The sequence below is a fragment of the Nanorana parkeri genome, unplaced genomic scaffold, assembly GCF_000935625.1.
Source record: "Nanorana parkeri isolate BGI_ZX_2015 unplaced genomic scaffold, ASM93562v1 scaffold94, whole genome shotgun sequence".
NCBI lineage: Eukaryota > Metazoa > Chordata > Amphibia > Anura > Dicroglossidae > Nanorana > Nanorana parkeri.
Window position 1 is genome coordinate 597,012 of NW_017306362.1, and position 21,050 is coordinate 618,061.

At 44.5% G+C, this 21,050-nt stretch overlaps 1 protein-coding gene across 3 annotated transcripts in view; it reads right to left on the reverse strand.

Moving 5' to 3' along the window:
- Window positions 1–21,050, reverse strand: part of KAZN (kazrin, periplakin interacting protein) — a 383,508-nt gene that overhangs the window by 32,255 nt on the left and 330,203 nt on the right. For all 3 annotated transcript variants that reach the window (XM_018552658.1, XM_018552659.1, XM_018552661.1), the window contains one exon: window positions 13,437–13,573. In XM_018552658.1, coding sequence (XP_018408160.1) covers window positions 13,437–13,573 — 137 coding nt within the window. The remainder of the gene's footprint in view (window positions 1–13,436; window positions 13,574–21,050) is intronic.

Here is a 21,050-nt window from a genome sequence, read left to right on the forward strand (position 1 = left end):
TGGTTAAGAAATACAAAAAAAGGTTCATGAACCAACTGTGGAAGCAAAAAGAGGAGGAATAAATCTTTTAGTATTTGTGTGGTTTTTTTTTTTCTTTTATGTAAAGCTGGCAAAGACATTGTGGACCTGTTTTAATGGGGGGGCAGATGGCAATGTTATGTCTGTGGCTGCACTTGGCACCCTTGACCGGTTGCTCTAAGGGGAGGGGAGAGATTAACTGGACAAGTATATGAACTTTGTTGATTACTATTGTTTCTCGTAAGGTAACTTGCAAGTGCAATGCAAAAAACCCACAAGATACTTGTTCTACAGTCCATGGGCACCTTAAAAAGAGAACCTGTCGCCAGACCATTTATTTCAACAATCTTTCCATAGGATCATACATGTATTTAATATCATTTACCTTGAAAAGCCTGCCATCCTTAAAAGCCTTGAGACTGCTGCTGGGTACCGCCATGTGATGTCAGCAATCCCAGCAGACGCAGAGCTGTCACTCAAGTAATACTCTATAGTATTCACCTTTGCTCTTCCCCAGCTGCTATATAAAAGGTTATGTAGAGAGGTGAAGGGAGGGGCAGAGGAGTTTGCTACCATGATATGAAGAGAAAGGTTTGTTGCACTCCTTACCGGACAACCCCGAATATGGGGAAGGGTGCTTGGAATGACCGCGGATGGCGCTGCCAATTACAGATAATATAGAGATGTCACCAGCACACCAGACTTCAAGGATAGTCAATCGTGAATTTATTCAAAACTTATGTCAAATACAGAAGTGCTTTCGGGACCACACAGGATCCCTTCATCAGGCATAGCAGTGACGAGCTTGCTAAGCGCAGACAGTAAATCAGACACGCCGAGAAGAGGACTATGATGTGCAACAAGAAAGGGGACTGTGCTAGGGAACTGACTCTTCCTGGAGTAGTCAAATTTGCTAGCAAGTTCAAAGGCACATTGCATGAAAAAATGTCAATGGAAAGGAAAAATGCTGCTTGTAAGAAAAATCAGCAGATGTGCAATAAGGACATTGATAATGCCAGAATTCTCCTTGCCTGCTCTCTTTTGTGCTTCACTAAGCTGATATCACTCACAGAGTCATTACCTGCCCCCTGGCTTTCTGATTGGCCAGAAAGCTGGCTCCATGCTTCCTCGTCACCTGGTGACGTGGAAGCATGGAGCCGGCTTCCCGGCCAATCAGAAAGCCGGAGGCCGTGTAATGACTCACCGCCCGGTTTCCTGATTGGTTGGGAAGCTGGCCAATCAGGAAGCTGGGCGGCGAGTCATAACCTGCCCCCCGGCTTCCTGATTGGCCAGAATACCAGCTCCATGCTCCCTCGTCATCAGGTGACGAGGGAGCATATAATATTGGTACTCAATACCGAAAAACCGGTATCGGTACATCCCTAGTACCTACATGTTTTGTGTTATGTAATGTACCACAAGTGCTTCCCACCAGTTCTCAGGGAGGGAAGTTTGAAAGTACAGAATCCTATGTCTTACCAAGAAACATCATGAAAAGCCTGCTCAAAGCAGACTGCACAAAATGATATCAGGATTAAAAGGTAAACCGAATGGAGTTTTTGACTTTAGCACGGTTTTGGCAGTCTATTATTGCCCAGATTTGGCCCTTTACAGACGGACCAAGTCCCGGGTAGTTCTAGAGGGCCTGAACTGTGGAAGTTGTGCCCAAAAAAAGTTTTGCCCTTTGCAGGCAGAGAACAAAGGACTAGTCACCAATGCTCCCTGCAGCCAATCTTTCCCTTTACGGACTTGCCATGCCTTGTCCTGTACTCTGTCTTGGCAAAAGAACAAGGCTTCCCTTCCTCATGTCAGACCTCCCGCCCCCCCTTCCAATGACTGGTGATCTAATGAGTTGTGGGGTTATGATCAAGAGCAGCAGAAGAGGTGAAAGGAGCACAGAGCCAAAGAACAGATGAAACAGAAGCAGAAAGGAGAACAGTGAGCAGCACAGTAGTGATATCACCAAATCTAACTCCAATTCCGGTGAGACTAGCAGATACAGGCAGCAGTGCCTTAGATCTCTCACTGCAGACATATAGCTATGAGGCTCAAGCCACAAGAGTGCACTGCTATTTTTTAGGAATTTAAGGCAAAGGGTAAATTTCCAGCACACCGTTTAGACAAATTTAACATTACTAGTTGTTCCCTAAAGGATAGTACAGATACTCCATAAAGGATAGATTTTATCTTCTGATTTTAGGTCCACTTTAAAAAACAAAAACATATAGCATATTGTTTGAAAATGTTACACGATGTGTTAAGATCACCTAGAAATTAATGTAAGCAGGCTGTTTAGAGCAGTCCAGAAATATTGGTCCCTGAATGGAGTCATTTCCAGATGTTCTCATTTTATAGCCTGCAAATAAAAAATGAAGAGCAGATGTTGTACATAACCTTGAAAGGGATCCTTGCAAATTGCACAGAAAACTTTTCCATCGTTTTTATGAATTAAAACAGCTCTGCAGGCCTCCTTCAAGCCGGACAACTACAGCGCTCCAGAATCCTAATCACCGGAAATGTAATGTGTGGATTCCGAGTCATTTGAATTCACTGCGTAGCGTCCTCGCCTGCCCTAAACTGAAGGTCATCCGTGTTTTGAAGAGAGAAGGTACATTCCTGCGGGGGCAAATTTGCTGGCACAGAAACAGCTACAGGAATGGCTTAAAGGTGAATAATTTAGTTCCTACACCCAGAAATGTACCTTCATGAAGACTCAGCTTAATACCGCCTGCAACTGGCATGTAAGTGACAGCTGTCCAAATCGCTGCGGCATCTGGGCACAGGAACAGTTCTCTCTCTGCCTGGTCTGTTTCAGACACAGACTCAATTGTGTCCCACAGGATTTATGATTTCATTCACAATGGCCTAGAGCAGCAAGTACATCACTAATGAAAAAAGCTGGCATTGTACTTTGCAGAAACCACAGTCAAAATGCATGTGTTACTTGAACAAAAACTGTGCTGTTTTATGATAACACTTTACTTTGCTCATAAAGGGCAAAGCAAAAAGGTGACTTAAAGGAGAACTATGAGACGAGTGCTTTTCACTCCCCTCATAGTTCTAGCCGACCTGTGACAATGAGACTGTCACAGGTCGGCTCAGTAGATCGGGAGGTGAGTGAACACATACCGGCGGAGGTATTGCAGCTTCCCAGGCTGATGTGGGGCAGCACCCCTAGTAATCCTCACCCGCAACTATCCTTCATTTGTTGGTCAACGTTTGGCGCTTCTGATTCATTTTTTATTGAACACATACCGGCATTCGCTCTCCTCTCGATCCTGTCACGGCTCTCTGCCGTGACAAGGGAGGGGCTGAATTCCCCCCTCCCCGCTCCACCAGTGCTGACTGGCGGAACGGACGGGGGCGGGTACAGCTGGCTCTGCCTCTATATAGGCAGAGCCAGCTGTCACTCACGCAGCTGGGCGGATCCCGGCATAATTGTCAGGATCCGCTTCAGCTGCGGCTCATCCGGATACCGCGAGCAGCAGCTCGCAGTATACTGCGGCGCTCGCGGTATACTGAGCCTAGGGTGACGGAAGGACGCTAGTTTGTGTCCTCCTGTTACCCTAAGGTGAACTATGGGGAAAAGCCTTAACCCCATAGTTCTCCTTTAAAGCCCAATTGAACTTTTAGCTTAGATTGGCTACATACATTTCAGGTGCATCAAACCAAGGTGGCCAAAGTCTTACAGCTTGCCTTCTTTACAAAGCAGCCACACGAGTAGAAAGCCTGTCTCCTGCCAACATGCTGCAGAGTGACCTTTTCGCAGAGTTCCAACAATCCCCCTGCTAAGCCAGAGCTTGCCAAGGCAGAGCCAGAGCTTTATCATCATCAGGGAGCTTGAGCTTTGCTGATTACAGAGCTAAAGGTCTGACTTGGTAGGGGATGTGCCAGACCCCTGCAATAGTACCAATGCTGCCACACAGAGATCAAGGTTCCTTCTCTGTAGCATGCTGGCAGGGGACTGTCTTTTCTATTCAAGCTGTGACTGCCTTAAGCTGGCCATACACTGTTCTATTTTTTTTTTCCGTTCAACCCGATTGCTGAGCGAAAAAAATATAAGATTCCTCAATCAACGAGCGTTGCTCGAGGAATCCGCACTGTTTCCTTTGTATTCTGACAGTGGCCGCCGGCAGAATAGCTGAGAATACCAGAGGTTATTGGCTGCCAGCTCGGTTCGTTCCAAGATTTTCCAACCGGCTCTTTTAATCAGCTGATCAAGGGAATGCCGGCGTGAACTGACTGCGTGAATTCCGGACGGTTCCTGAATGATGAACCGGCTGAAATTCGTATAATGTATGGCCAGCTTTAGATATAAAAATAAGCCCCAATACTTTGCACACCTTTTTTTTTTATGATGCACCTGGAATGTAGCCGATTTAAAATGGAAGGTTCTGTCTCCCCCCTCCCCAACTGCAAATACTGACCTTTCCTTCACTGCCCCACCATTCCATTCAGCCACAGGGATCGAAGAAAAATACCCAGTACTTCTGGGTATGGAGGAGTATGTGACTCAATCCCCTTCCTCCCATGTGATAGCGCTGGTGCCTGATCATTGTCTCAGCTCTGTTACATGGGATAAGGAGCGAGTTCTCAGCACTGTGTAAGCTCCAAATCAACCTGTCAAAGCTTACACAGTGCTGAGGACTCTCTCTTTATCCCATGTAACAGAGCTGAGCCAGTGATCGGGGCTGCATTGAATGGAGCAGAAAGTTAAATATTTTTATGCTGATGCCATAGACTAAAGTTCAATGACCCTGCCACTTTGACCTTACGGCCTCATTTACGCGAGAATCAGCTGGCACGTACAGCTCCTTGCTGCGTGCACGGCCGTATCGGGCAGCTCCCGGGAAGGACAGGTGCTGCGTGTGATAAGTACGCAGCCCCTGTCCTTCTCCATGGGACTACGCCGCCCTCACCCTCCTGCAGGTCCGTATGCGGGTGTCCCGGCTCGGACGCAGACAGGATCCATCTTGTCAGCGTACGAGTACAGACACCCGCACAGACGTGCAGTGCGGGTGAGCGTAGGGCGGCGTACGGCCGCGTAGTCCCATAGAGAAGGACAGGGGCTGCGTACAAATCACACGTAGCACCCGTCCCTCTCTCCTAGCAGACACAGGACCTCCTGGTTTACAGGCTTTACCCTAAAGCTGGCCATACACCTTACACCTGCAGACTTTCTATGGTCAGATGGAAAAGGTGGAACAGATTGCTCCATCCACGCTAAACTGCCTGGATAGAGGAATCTCCCACTGGGCCAAGCTTCAGTATCTTGCTAGTCGGCCCCGCTGGCTTTCAAAACACCTGAACAATGCCTGCATTCAATCAGACTGTTCAGGTATTTTGGGAGCCAGCGGGGCAGACTAACAAGATACTGAAGCTTGGCCTAGTGGGAGATTCCTCCATCCACACAGTTTAGTGTAGATGGAGGAATCTGTTCCACCTTTTCCATCTGACCATAGGAATCCTGCAGATAATTGTAAGGTGTATGGCCAGCTTTAGAGCTTGCCACAGGCTGACCAATTTTTTTGATATTTTAGCACTGCTTTAACAAATCCATAAACATTTCCCAACTGATCAGCAAAATCTAACGAAGCAAAAATTAATTTTCTACTGTTTACAGCAGCTGTGAAGCAGGACTGCATTCCAGAGAAACAAATGAGTGGAACTGATTTAATTATCATATTTATATAATAAATGCAAGTTAAACAAAATACATATAGCTTGTAGTCACTGTAATCTGCATGCTAGCAGTGTACATAACACGTTAGAAACAACAGGCTGCATACAACATAGAGTGAACCGACCATTACAACAATGGTTAAACCAGCCTCGGTTTCAATACCTCTCTATTTGCAAGCTCATTTTTAGTGTACATCTTTTTTAATGCAAAAGCGTTTTTACTGCAAATGCTATAAAAAAGGACCGGGTTACAGGAGGCATTATCATAAAAAAAATATTTAATCTGCTGTAACACGCAGTGTACCTTTGCATCGAGTCTCCTTCAGGCAATTAATTGAATCTTTTTATTACTGTTGCTCTGGCCAGGGTGCCGAGCAGCCATTCCTACCTGCCTCCAGCAGCTGTGGCAAGGCATTGTGGGAAGCCTAAAGATTAGGAAAACATTTTTTTTTTGCAGAAATAGGAGTGGTATGGAGGTTTATAGTATGTAAAAATAAGGGAAGTCTTTAAATTGACAGGATGTGGCATGCACTGTAAATGGCGCACCAATTTTAGCCCAAATTGTCAATTGTTGTACGTCAGTACAGAGTTTTTGATAGGAAATACAACACAAAGCAGGTCAAATGCAGCCTGTTGGATAGGCATGTCTCCTACCCGCTCCTGCTTTAGATCAGTGGATTACATTGATGGTGTCATCAGGAGATGTGGTCTAGGAACAAAGAGCTCTACCTGGTGATAACATGCTTCTCTACTAATATGGAGACCACTACACAGCATGGCCCTGGCAAAAGAGCAGCTGGAGAATTATTACGGTCAGTATTATGTCATTCCCAAATGACTTGTCTCGCAATGTTGTATAGATCAAGTTGCACAAGTCTAGGCAGGGCCGGATTTACTCTCTCTGCTACCCCAATGCCAGGTTTCTCAATGCGCCCCCCTGTATGCAGGCTGCATACACGTGATCTCGGCGACATTGCCGAGATCACTTGTACAAAACAAGTGGCGGCTTCCCCACTGTACATTTAGCTCTGCTTGCCCAAAGCAGGGGTAAATGTAAAAAAACAAACTACCCACCCGGTGCCCAGAACTGCATGTCCCGGGCGTCGGGAGATAGGAATTCCACACCCCTCTACTCCCTTCTGCCCCGAGGACGGGCCTCGGTTGACCTTGTGGGAAATCCGGCCCCGAGTCTAGGTCCACATTAAAACGAGAACTCTGCTAAATAACGGCTCAGTTCACAAAGCTTTAACACAAGAATTGTGTAGCTGTCTAATTTAGTCATGTGACTATTTTCCTTATCTTGTTAGACTCTCCTGAAAATAACTTTTTACATAATAAGTGCACTTATCTTTGTGTGTTAGCTTTGTGAATTGAGTCTCCTGCAATATAATCATATAACAAGGCACAGTGGTCATATCTCCTGGATAACATTAGCAGTTAGTTGACGCTTTGCTACCTCCGTGTCGCTCCTTTAATTTCCTACAGCAGACAGAATTTGTCTGATTCCTCCGCAGAAGAATTTCCTGTCCAATAGAATTCACCAGACTGGAGCAGCAGGAAATTAATGGGGTTTTTATCCACCCTGCCCTTTCAGGATAAGCAAGAGCTGCCGATTTCCCTCACCCTCCAGAGCTTCATATCTAGATAACCGCCGGTGTCTAAAGTGTGGTTTAATACAGAACGAGAGGTGCATGCGGCAGAAGGAGAGTGTCAGCTGTTTATAGCCTATTAATTCATTCTCGAGTGTTTACAGTCTTCAGACTGACAAGACTGGAAGATCTTCCCATTATAAATGGCTAAGGTGTACAAAGCCAGTTAGGTAAGCGTGCTAATGTCATTTACCAATTAAGAGCTTTTACAGTCGCAGAAGGGCTAGAACGACCTCAATTTGGCAGGATTTCATCTGCTAATAGACAATCTCCAGAGAATAACAATAGAAAAGACACTACGTTTTAAGGGGCCACTAAATCGATCTTGTACGAATACTTACATAAAGCCGAACAGAATTTGAAGTGTCTGAAATGGAACCTGTTCTTGTCAATGATATCAGCTCAGACATCTGTCATGCGTAATAATAAATTAAGGCTGGTTCCCTCAGCGTCCTTTCAAGGACCAATATAAAGTCTCTGAAGGGGAACTTTCAAGAGAGCAATTTTAGAACCTCCATTCCTGACGTGTTTAAAGGTGACCTTCAGGACAAATTTACCCCCAAGCCATCTTCTACCCCCTCTACAGCATTCCCCAGCACTACTTTTTTCAGCTTTATATAGCTTTTATTGCTCTTTGTGATATCAACACCAGACCTCCAAAGTTCTTGCAGCGTCAGCCTCTTGGAGGAGGAGGGGTGGATTAAGGGCAAATGACGACCTAAGCTCAAGCCCAACAATGGTGTCCCCCTTGGCACCACCATTGTTTAACTGACAAGACAACAAGACAATAAGTGCTGAAAGCGGAATGAAAGTTTGAAAATGTATGACTTCAGTTTTCTTCCAGGTCAGACCCCACAACCATATTAAATGAAAAACTTTCATTGTACCCAACAGATTGCGCAATAGATCAAAATCAAACAGATGGAGGCCTTTTTGATAACTTAGAACTAAGAAATAAGAAGTCTTTGGGGCTCATTTACCTTTGTTTCCTGGGGTACGGTACACCAGCCCCATAGTAGTCTAAGGCGTCTGCTTGGCTAGGAGAGACAGGACTTGCAGCACGGGATGTAAACACTAGAGGCCATGGCAAACTCTGTGCTGCCCCCTTTCCCTAAGCACATGCACATGTTGCTTAATGGTTAATCTGGAGGAGGATTGATCAGCAGGGTGCCCTAAGGTCAGTTCCCATTGAAAAACGCAACAGCCTCATCCTGCCTCATTCAATGGATGTCCCTGCCCACTTTGCTGGCTAATTAGAATGAGTGCTGGAGAATATGTGTACCGGTAGATCAGTACACAATGGAACATAACATAATTGGACACTCAATATACAGAGTAGTGCAGTGTATGCCTTATTGTGTATATCTGATTTCCTTGTAGACTGCATTATGGTTATATTGAGTGGTGTAGCATCGGTCTTTATTGTGTATATTTGATTTCCTTGAAACCTATGCAATCCTGCGGTTATACACAACTGTTCTCTGGCACACACGCCCTCTACGTACTTCCTCTTTCCAAAACATGGATGACAGTGTCATCACCTTGACAGAGTGACTAACATCTGGAGCTTTTGGGGATTCTGGCAGGAAAGAGAAAACAGCAGGCTAAGAACATTGAGTCCTAGGCTGGAGGTAAGCAACTACAGAAGACCCAAGAGTTACAGAACTGCAGGTCACAGCAAAGCAGGCCAGACTGAGACAAAGATCTAAATAGATTACTCAGTCTGGCCGGTCATGTGTACCAGGGCTAACTGGGACTGTGGTCGTTCAATGGCTGGGGGCTATGTGTCCGTCAACCTTATTCTACACAGGATGACAAAGCTCCGGTCTTAAAATAGATACAAACCTAACTAAACCTTGTCATAGTAAGCTAGATGTCTCTCGTTCAACCGTGTGCATGATGAGAGAAATAACTCAGTTTTTCCATCCATGCTAACACAACATAGATGGAGGAATCTGCATGGCTGGCTATTGTATTCAAGCGCTGGCACCCATGACTTTCTAAATACCTGTTTGGCTGATAATCTTCTACCCCACTTCAATTTTTTGACATTTGTGGATCTTGCTGGTGCCAATTTAGAAGGAACTGGGCAAAATCTGATGTATTGCCAACTGAAAGGTTAAGTTAACTTTTCGGACCATGTTTCATATTACTCTCATAGTAACATGGTTATATCGCAACCCCCACTTACCTGGATTGTGGGGTTTGTGGGGTTCTTCTTCCCACAGGCTGCTGCTCTTTTTATAAGTCAGCACAGTTTTTTATTGCTCTGCCCCGCTGCGTCATTCATTCACATTTCCTTTGACAGTCTGTGAATGGAGGAACTACGAGGTTCATCAGCCACAGCTGCAGAGAGACTTAGTTCTCATAAGGAATACAAGTGTGATGACATCACAGCACTTGTAGTCCAATTGTTCTTCACTGTAGTTCATTTAGTGTGCATGAGTCAGAGCACTGCACCTGCCATCCCCGGATTCACATGGTTGCAATGCTTTACTGTCTCGAATGCAAAAAAAATAAAAAATACACATTTAATAAAGTATTGAAATTAGGGATGCACAGATACTGATATCGGTGGGCATTTTCACGAGTACTCATACGTGTAAAAATGCCCCGATACCAAAAACCGATACCGGCACTTTAATTTTCCAAATTGCTTATGCTGCCTGCGGCACTGCACTTGCTGGGGACCTCACAGCAGCCTTCATGGGAACCACACAGCATCCTGCTTACAGCGCTTGTGACGCCCACACATCTCCTCCTCTTGAGACCCTCCGCCCGAGACATCAGGCTGGTACCCCAGGGCAAAGCGTTTGCATTGCTGTATAATGTATTGCTGAGATTTGTAGTCCCTCTATAGCTTTGATTTAGTGGCAGAACTACCAGGGTTGAAGTGGCCGCAGCTGTGACCAGGCCTGGCACTCCACCACTGTCCTAAAATCATTAGGATTGTTGTAGAAAAACACAATTAAAGAAAACAGTATCGGTAATTGGCATCGGTGAGTACTTGAGGAAAAGTATCGGCAATTGTACTCAGTCTGGAAAAAAAATGTAAAAAAATTGGTGCATCCCTAATTTAAGTTTTTTTTTTTACTTCTCTTTTGGGTAACAGGAGCATATTGACTAATGTCCTCCTGTGACCCAAACTCAGCAAATAGCGGGCTACTGCCCACTATATGCCGACGGTGCAGAACCGTGCTGCACCTGGGAAGGATCCTGACAATATTTTGGGGATCCACACCACTGCCTGATTGACAGCTGGCTCTGCCTCTCTAGTGCCACAGCCAGCTGCACCTGCCCCCTCCCGCCTGTCCCTCCGATGAGCACTGGAGGAAAAGAAAGCAGGAAGGGAGAAATCTCTGCTGGGAGCAGTGATTGACAGTCCCGCTGTCTGCAAGAAGCCGTGAGCCGAGTGATCAGCGATTTGTGATCAGGCCCGGATTCCCCTCAAGGCCACCGAGGCCCAGAGCGGCGGCAGCGGTGTCCTTGTGGGGAAGTTTCCCTCTCTACATTCAGTCCTGCTTTGTACAAGCAGGACTAAATGTAGAGTGAGGAAGCCAATTTTTCGTTTACATGTGAAATCGGCAATGTCGCCGAGATCACATGTAAACAGTGTGCAGCCGGTCGGTCCGTCATCCCCTTCCCCCTGCACTTACCTCTCTCCTTTCGTTCCATCCTCCGTCGCCGAGTCCTGAGTCTCTCACAGAACTTGGCCTTGGGGCGGCAGGGAGAGCTTCTCAAGCTATAGAACTGGCATGTGACAGCTGCAGTGTTCCACTCTGGCTAAAAGTATTGGGAAGAATACATTTACTTTCTCAGTAGTTCTCCTTTAAGATGGTAAAGCCTATATGAGACTTGAGTAATTGGGTTAACACATACTGAGACTACTACACAGTTGTGACGGCCTCTGTAGGTCCCATAACTCAGAGCACAGTGGACAACCCAATCCTTCTCTACATAAGCAATGGATTTTCTCATAAAAGAAGAACAGAATTTGTCACCCACTGCACCTACTCAGATTCTCTTTCATTCTCCAATGGTGACTTTTTACACTGTAGATGTATATCAGTCCGTGTTGCAGCACCGCAACCAATCCTATGATATCTTTGAAGTCAAGTAGGATAAAGGGAAGAACTTGACTGGCTGTGTTGGGGTAATAGAGCCTGAAATCTTTCTTGCCTCGGGTACTTTGATAAACGAGGGAAAACACAGTTAAGATAAGAAGAGTTTGGCTTCTTACATAATTTCTCAGAGGAATGTGCGCTAACCTCTACGCGTGAATGCAGTCTGCGCACATCTTGTACAGGAATACACTGAACAATGCCGCCACTGCTCTCTGTACGCCTCTTTGATTAGATCTGAATAGAGGGGGCTAGTGTGGAAATCGGAGGGAAAGAATCTGGAACAATGCTACCTTTATGTAAACACTAATGTGAACTCGGGCTTCCGATGAGTAGGCAGCATGAAAAGATTAGCTTGAATCAGGGCACATTGCCGGGGCTGAAATATCATTCAGGTGCTAAGCTGAAAGCACACTGGGCCCATAATAGCAGTTACATAATGCGGTATTGGTGTAGATGTTTTCCATCTGAAATATAATGGACAATCCCCATCGCTCGAAAATGAAGAGGTCTCAGGTGCATTTCACTATGGTCATGGTGCCTATTGTCATCGTCCTATGGTTGGCGGCAGAAGAATACGTGGGTGTGGTTAGGATATCTTGCAGTCTATCCCACAAAGTTAAGAGTTTTTTTTATTTTCAAGCTGAAGTTCACTAGTTCATGAATGTGCCATTCAGTTATGGTCCCATGCATGACAAAGTGCTTATCTGCTGCCCATCCCAGAAGCAAGCCATTCTTTTTGCATCAAGAAGGCAGGATATCATCAGTACTTTCACATATGGAGAGCAACCCTTTCCTGCCACATGACAGCGAAAGTGCTTGGTAATTGGCTGCACAGGCAGCCAGTGCCGTCACATGGCTGAAGCTCAAGCGTCCTAAGCCCTATGTGAGCCCCAGGTCACGATGTAGAGCTTACTCAAAGCTTCTGCTCTTTGCTCCTGGCAGCCGAATGTAATACTTAAGAAAACTTGAGAATGCAACATTAGGGAAGGTGGTGACAGTGGCGTCACAAGGGGGGTGCGGCCCGCACCCGGGTGCCATCATTGGAGGGGTGACACCAAAATGACTGTCAGTCATTTTGGTGTCACCCACTATGAAAAGTCGGGCACTCGGTCACGGACCAAGAGGCCGACAGTGTCAGGAGAGAGGAGCGGAGCCGGCGGCATACCTCATCCTGCCGGGTGAACGTCCCCTCCTCTCCCTGCCGGCGACCATCACCAAGATGGGCGCCGGCAGGCGTCAATAAGACGACCTCGCATGTGCGATGACGTCACGGCAGGGTGTCACCCGGTCTCCGCGTCCGTCGCCCCTGGGTGGTGATTTAGTAAACCTGTGGCTCTGCCCTGCCTGGGCAAATCACAGGCCTGTGCAGAGAGCAGAGCAGAGCCTCCCATTGGAAGGACCTAGCAGAGCCCACCCACTAAAGGCTGCCTGTAGAAAACTACAGGATGGGGCAGATACAAGACCAGCCCCCCTGCACAAGGAGAAAGAACAGCAGTGACTGGTCTTTATTACAGAAAGCTCCTGCACAGAGACAAAGTACAGGTCTGGTTCATTGATACTGCACATATCTGTAAAACATAAATCAAGGCAACTGGACTGGCTGCATTTTTCTTGAAGACGCTTTGCTGGTCATCAGACTAGCTTTCTCAATTCAGAATTTTGAATTGAGAAAGCTGGTCATATGACCGTCGACACGTCTTCAAGAAAGATGCAGCAAGTCCAGTTGCCTTGGTTTATTTTCTACAGATATACCATGACCTGCATATATGGGAACCTTCATAGGACATACCGATATTGCACAGATCTGGACGAATTACATAAAGACAGAATAAACATGCCTCTGGTATTTAGACTATTTAGTTGTTTAACCCAAAGTTCAACTTTAACACCATAATCCTGAAGGTGTCAAGTGACACTATTAAAAAATAAATAATACGCATAGCAAGGCGTCTTGTGTTCTCACCTTTCGATGCTGCTCATAATTTCGAATAAAGTCACGCAGTTGCTCCTCCCGGCTTTCCAGGGTGGAATACAGCTGCTCCATTTGGCTCACCAGGTCTGCCTTTTCCGACTTTAATCTCCTGCGATCTGCCTTCATGGCTGCAAAACAGGACGGAGAAATGGCTATAAATATTTAATACTCATCGCAAAAACACAGTCACGCCGCAACTGCAAAAACCTGTTGAAGAGGTTTCACAGGCCTCCGGTATTACAATGTGGAAAGGGATGCTGTGACCTCTGACACCAGCTCTTATTTTTAGACAATTCAAACCAGAATCGGATGGCTCTAAGCAACACACTTCTTCTACCCTATAGAAAACACAACATTTTGTTTTAAAGGTTACAGACATCTCAACCCGGGAGAGAAAAATGTTCTCCTGGAAAGGTTTACTTTACTCTATCAGAGTAAACCTTTCCCTGCTGTCTTTTTTCCCCCTGACATTGGAGCCGCCGTCAGTCAAAAGATTAAAAAAAAAAACGGCATAGGAACCAATAGCTAGATTGCTATTGGCTATTGCAATAGCCAATAGCAGACTTGCTATTGCACCTGCCCACTACTGCTGTCAATCGGCAAAGGTGGGCCTGAAGTTCTCCATCAGGTCCACCTCTGCTGACCGACAGCAGCAGAGGGTGGGTGCAATAGCCAGCTTGCTATTGCAAATTGAACTAGCCAATAGCAATCTAGCTATTAGTTCCTATGCCTTTTTTTTTTCCTGACGGCAGCAGCTCTCAGAACTCTAAAAAAAACAGTAGATAGCAAAGGAAGCATTAGCCTCTTTACTATCTGCCATCATTTCAGGGGTGTGCCCTCTTCCTTGTTGTTGCACCCCCGAGAGGAGGGTGGTTGACAAAGGGCACCTCCCTGAAATGAGAAGGGCGCCTCCTTGAAATGACTTATTTCAGGTTTGGATCCCTGAGGTTATAACTACTGCCCCCCCTCCCCCCCATCTGTGTCCCATTGAAGAGATTTCACTTCACATACCATCCCATATTAACAACAGAAACCAAGAGAAAATCCCTCCAAAGTGAGGAAAATCCCTCCTGTCACCAGAACGAGTGTCCCTACTGGATGATATCGCTTCCATTCCTGTTCGGAGGACAACTCAATATTTGGGATTTCTTTCCGGTCATCAGGACAAATAGAGTAGGGCGAATCTCAGAACGAAGACACAGACAGCAATAAAAACCTGAAAGGGGTTCGGAGTCCCTCTCCACTATATCCAAAACTAAAAAAAGTCTTGGATTTAGTTGGTGAGGGTGCTCTCCGCACACCTTACAGCAGTCCCGGCCAATAAGAACAATGGTGCTTGTAGTAACGACCACGGATGGCACCGTGCAAAATACGAAGTAAGGAGAGGTCACCAGCACTCAAAATAATTTAAATAAGTCCTTTTTTAATGGACAATTGCGTCACAATAATCAACAAAGCCGACGTTTTTTCGGGGCCGCGCAGGGTCCCTTCTTCAGGGCAGAAAGATGTGACAGTATAATAGTATTCCCACACCACATTGGATTTAGTTCTACTTTAAATATTAAGGAAATAACCAATCACCCTGGTCTGATTCTTGGTTTAGGATGCACTGAGCGGAAGAAAAAAAAGGTAAGGCAAATCTATATTGGGAACAAAATATTATACAATCAGAATCGGTCATTGGTAGAGTAATTTGAGTGTGCGGGGCACAGAATGACCGCAACAGAACTAACGTTAAAAATTCCTTTAATTCGCTGCTGTTTAAGCAGCACTAAGCTTTTGCTACATACACCCTTCAATGGAGAATTCATCTGTCATGTACGATCCAGTGGGAAGAGTCTGCTGACAATAATATTTTTAACCCCTGGTTGTTTATAATTAACAGATTTTGAAATAATATAATAATGAAAAAATAATTAAAAAATTATAATTTTATAATATAAGCACCGCGCAATGACCAGTTTTCTCTTTTCTCAGTACCAGACTACCAGCTGATGGAGCAGAGGGCTCTTCATGTGCCTCCGGAGCATCGGTGGAGAGCACAAGACACAACTTCAGCTCCTAACATCCCATTTCACATCACATGCTCTAGGAGGTTTTGGAGCTCCTTGGGTGCTCAGAAAGTTATCTCAAAACTATATACAAATCCCTCCAGGCTCTCTTTATCTCACCAATGACTCATCCGCTTAGTCTGTCAGTGGAAATGTCTCTGTTGTGGCTCCCGAAGTTCTGCTATCAGTATAATTGAAGAAAGATATGCAGGTGGTTTGCAACACTCATGTACAATCTCTGCACTGACCACATCCTATCCAATCTCTGACACTTTTGCTCTCATCTCAAAAAATAAGAATCAATGAGTTTGATCAACAAAATGTTGTCTATAAAGCATCTGGGCCTGGGGAGATGTAATGCCTGCCTTACCCAGCACCCTGCCTCTGAGAGCAAACGAGCCATGTATCAATCTCATACAATGCTGCCATCCCCACAGGAAACCTGTACAGTAGCAGGGAATTGATTGCTAACCTTTAGCACAAGACATTCTAACTTGCAGTTGAAAAAAAAGGAAAGAAATTCCTTCTGCATATAAAAGCATATTACTGGCTGCTGTTATTGTGACTGTTCCTTAGTTTGTAATCCAATCTCACATGAATGGGCTCTGAGATCAATAATGGATATGCTGCAGATATTGAACAGCCAATATGTCCCTCACCCTGCTGTGGACATAGCTTTGGTGAAAGCCGAGGGAACAAAGCAAGGCATGATGGGTATTCCTCTGATGTTTTAAATTCAGCATCAGTAGAGATATGTCTAAAAAGACTGGTTTGCACAAAGCCTTTGTACCTTTGTGTGGTCAGCATTATCGGCATTTAATATTTCTGGCAAGCGGTTATGGGTTTGTACATGTCTCGATCATTCCAGTTTAGACCCAGTTGAAGGACAACAATACAGGAATGTATGCACTGTAAGAAATGTTGTAATGTATGCACTGCATGACTGAAACTGTAATGAGATACAAGATGTAGAACACAGCAAAGTCCTATAAACCATTTCCATAGATGTCTGTGAAGTTTCTCATTCATCCAGGTCATGGTATATCTGTAAAAAATAAATCAAGGCCTTGTTGTATTTTTGTTTGAAGACATTTTGCTGGTCATCTGACTAGCTTTCTCAATTCAGAATTGAGAAAGCTAGTTGGATGACAAGAAAGTCCAGTTGCCTTGATTTATTTATTTTTTTACAGATATTTCCATAGATGCTGCCCAATTTCTGTCTCACCCAATCAGTCTTTTTTTATTTTTTTAAAAGGTCTGCGAGAACTAAAAATTTGCAATAGCAATAAATGATCAGCTGTTTTATATCATTCCAAGTTAAGTCCATTCCATTGAAGTCTGTTGGGGCCAAAAACACATGATCGTACCCCACAGATGCTCCTTCCATTATGTGTATTCTTAGCCAGACCTGCCTTATGTATTTGATTCAGTTTTCACATCTCTAGGAATCCTCTACATGGCAGCACTCGCACCGAAGACAAGGGATGGGCAGCACCCTGAGCCAACAACTGGGGCTCTACTGTATTTACTGAAGGGTACACAAACATGACCTCATCAATGTGTTTGGTTCTTTCATTGTCCAGTGCTAGTCTTGGGTGATTTTGGGATCAGGCAATATTGTGTAGGTCCAGAATGGTCTGCACAGGGGTCCATTAACCTTTCTGCAATGTTCACACATATGTAGTACAACTGTGTATCTACCCATCAAATTTATGTATGGCGAAAGGTTTTGGGTTTTATGGGTAGAGCGGGAAAGAGTTAGAACTTCTGTCAAGTTGTTATTGCCATCTGTGTTCCTACAGGGCGATTCAACCCATCTATTCGTCCTGTTGGCTATTGTAACCAAAACAGAAAATTATGGAATATCCAAAATTGGGATGTCCCAAAAACAAGAACAGAGGGGAAATCTTCCAACAGGAACACTTGTTCAGGGGACAACTCTCCAAGACAGAAATTGTTCCACTTTGTAGAGATTCACACTTGCTTTCTGTTCCTTATCTATAAACAGAGTTGAAGGAAAATCTCACTAACTAAAAATAATCTTAAGAGTTTTAATTGGGGATGCACCGATACTACAATCGGTGCCGATACCGAGTATTTAGGCAAGTACTCGTCCAAATGCTTTGATACCTTCCCTGATAGCAGATCTTCCGGACAGAGGGAGATTTCCTCTGACCAGCAGTGCCACAGGGGAACATGAAGCTGGCTTCCCAGCTAATCATGAAGCTAGGCGGCAAGTAATGACTCGCTGCACGGCTCCCTGGTTGCCCCGCTCGATTGCTGATTGGCCGAGAATGCGGCTTTCCGGCCAATCAGGAAGCCAGGCAGTGGGTAACGGCCCACCTCCCAGGTTCCTGTTTGGCCTGTAAGCCGGCTCAATGCTGAATGGCTGGGAAATCAGCTTTCCAGCCAATCACCATGGAGCCGGCCAAACAGCATCGAGCTGGCTTCCTGAGCAGTCAAGAAGCTGGGTGGCGGGTCATGACATGCCGCCCACCTTCCTGATTGCCTGGGAAGCGGCCCCATGCTAGCGGAAATACCGGTATTGGCGAGTAGAGAGATATAAATATCGGTACTCTTACTCGATACCGAAAAGCCGGTATCGGTGCATCCCTAGTTTTAACCCTTCCCTACTCTATCAGAAACGGAAAAAAAGTATACACACACTTTCATCTTCAAATAAGATATCCATTTAAGCAAGTTATGGCAGAACACCCCAAGTCCTACGCACAAACACATCCTTATCTTAACTACCTAGATGTGTTTTTAAGAGATTGGAAACATGTATATGTTAAAAGGCCTTTTAAGTAAACTATTTTTCTAAATAAAATTCCAGCCCTTATGACTGTTATCAAAAAGGAGAACTGAAGTTTTATAGTTTCTTTGAAATTATTTTAGCCAAGATCCAGTCTTAACATGCACCTACATTCCAGTTCTAGAATTATGATAAAATTACGGAATGTGTTTATATATTGTTCATGCAGTCTGCAGTGAAAACTATTAAAAAAACAAGTTTGTGCAAAAAGAAACAGACCGAGTGCAGAAAAAAACAGATATGTCATAGAGGGTATTCATAACATGCATTCTGCTGAACAAAATACGACGCGGGATTAACACCATGTTGTGATATCACGCCAACAGGATGTGGTTTCTTAAAGGCATCTTGACCTGAAATCATTTTCTTGCTTTCTCTGTTTAGTGCAGAAGAATGTATACACCAAATACACAGCAGATGTACTAAAGTGCCTGGTTTTACAAGCTGCACTTTTAACAAGTGAGAGCCTCATTCAGCATAAAACATTCGAGCGGTTATACGACACTTTTTTCATGTCAGGGACCTTGAATACCTCCAATAAAGAAGCCAAAATGGCATATATACAATGGTCCTGAAGGTGCAAAGCTTCTGACAGCCACCAATTAAGCTCCTCTCTTTTATTTAAAGAAGAATGGCATTGCTTTATATAAGATACAGAGGAGGTCAGAGTAATAGGTCATACCCCAACCACTGAGGGTGGGGCAATATCCCAGTGTAGGCTTGGTTCAATATTTCAGGGTTCCATTATATGCAGATACAGAGGAGACCAGAGTCATAGGAGTCTACACTGCAAAAATCCCCTATGGGGATATCTCATATGACTCTGGTCTCCTCTGTATCTTCATATAAAAGGAACTCCAAACTGTTAATTCAAGCCTACGCTGCGAGATCGACCCACCCCCAGTGGTTGGGGTATCTCCTATTACTCCCACCTCCTCTTTATTTTCATATAAAGCAATCCCAAAGTGTTGAGCCAAGCCAATACTGTGAAAATCTTCCCCCTCCCCTGCGATTATTCTGGTATCCTCTGTATCTTCATATTAAGGCATCCCAAACTATTGAGCTAAGCCAACTCTACAAAAATGCTCCACCTCCCAGTGGTTGGGATATCACCTATTACTCTGGTCTCCTCCGTATCTTCATATAAGGAATGAACCCCAAACTGTTAATCCAAGCCTATACTGCAAAACTGTCCAAACCCCCGTGGTTGGGGTATCTCCTATTATGCTGACCTTAGCTTTATCTTCATATAAAGGGTTGAGCCAAGCCTACACCACAAAATTATTTCCCTCTCCCGTCAGTGGTTGGGGTATCTGCTATTATTCTGGTCACCTCTAGATCTACATAAAAATAAATCTCAAACTGTTGAGCCAAGCCTACACTGCAAAAATGACCCACCACCCAGTGGTTGGGGTATCTCCGTTACTCTGGTCTCCTCTGTATCTTCAAATAAAGAAATCTTAAGAAAACTGTTGAGTCAAACCTACACTAAAATGCCCCCCCAATGAGGTCACATATCCTTCTCTGTTATGTGGCACTTTCAGGGTATATTGTTAGGACAATCACATCTTAGAAAGAGTGAGAAGGAAAAAAAAGGCAATATGAGGACAAAATAACAAAACAGAGTTTTACTTAATTGTGAGCTTTAAAATCCATCCTGCTAATGCCCTCATAGGCAATACATTGGGAAGATGGATACCACTGCAGTTCACAATAAAGACAAACAAAAAAAGAACATGTATTTCATTATGCAATTGCATTGGTGATTTCATCCTCACTGGAGCCAATTAAACTGGATCTGCAATATATTTTCAAAGTCAGGAAGAATCAGCTCAATGCAATTCTTTCTAGACACTGTGCGGTAATTCAGATTCCTCTCAGCTGTCTTGTTCAATGCAATGAAAGCAGTACTTTCACTTCCCCGCTTCTTTACTTCGCACAGCTGCATCAGCTCTATTACTTTGTACTGCCAGACCTTCAGGGACGAGCAGCCCTGAAATATACATGGTCTGGGAGCTCACAAGTGACAGTCCCAGCGTGCGGACGTCTCTTCCTGGTATATACTTGCTAAAAAACCCCTAAAAAGAATGTGTTGTGGTTTTGGACCCTTGTTCTTTGTTTTAGTCGTGGGTGAAAAAAATAAAATATATATTTTGGCCAAGTAAATGTGAAATATTGCACATTAATGTACAGCACTTTGTTTTTGAGCCAGTAGGTGGGGGTTTGGGCTCTATTTAACATGCCTGTTAAAAAAGCCTTTTGTTTACAGGCTTTGTAGCTCAAGCTTCAATTTGCACAAAGAAGTTGATGACACCAGCAGTGACTCATCCCTTATCAGATGGCTTAGTCCAGGATTTGAATTAGATAAATGGAACCAGAAGGCAAACAGGCATGGCTGTGCTGGCTAACCAATCCTGCTATGGGAAAAAATAAAAATAAAAAACTGGGTCTAAACTTTATAGATCCCCTATAAAACCAGTAAAAAATGTCCTACACACAACCAATTTAGTGGACACAACTGATCATTAATAGCTAAACAGCTACTTAAGTGGCTGCAATTTAATACATAACGCATTCAGACATGGTCAAGAGGTTCAGTAGTTTGATTCAATACTAAGCTGTCTATGGAGTCTAGACATTAGCCAGTGGCTGATTGTGTATAGCTGATCTGGCTGCCAAAAAATCTTGTGCACAATGGCATCTCTAAATGTGCAAGAGGACCTGCAGCAGACACAAAAA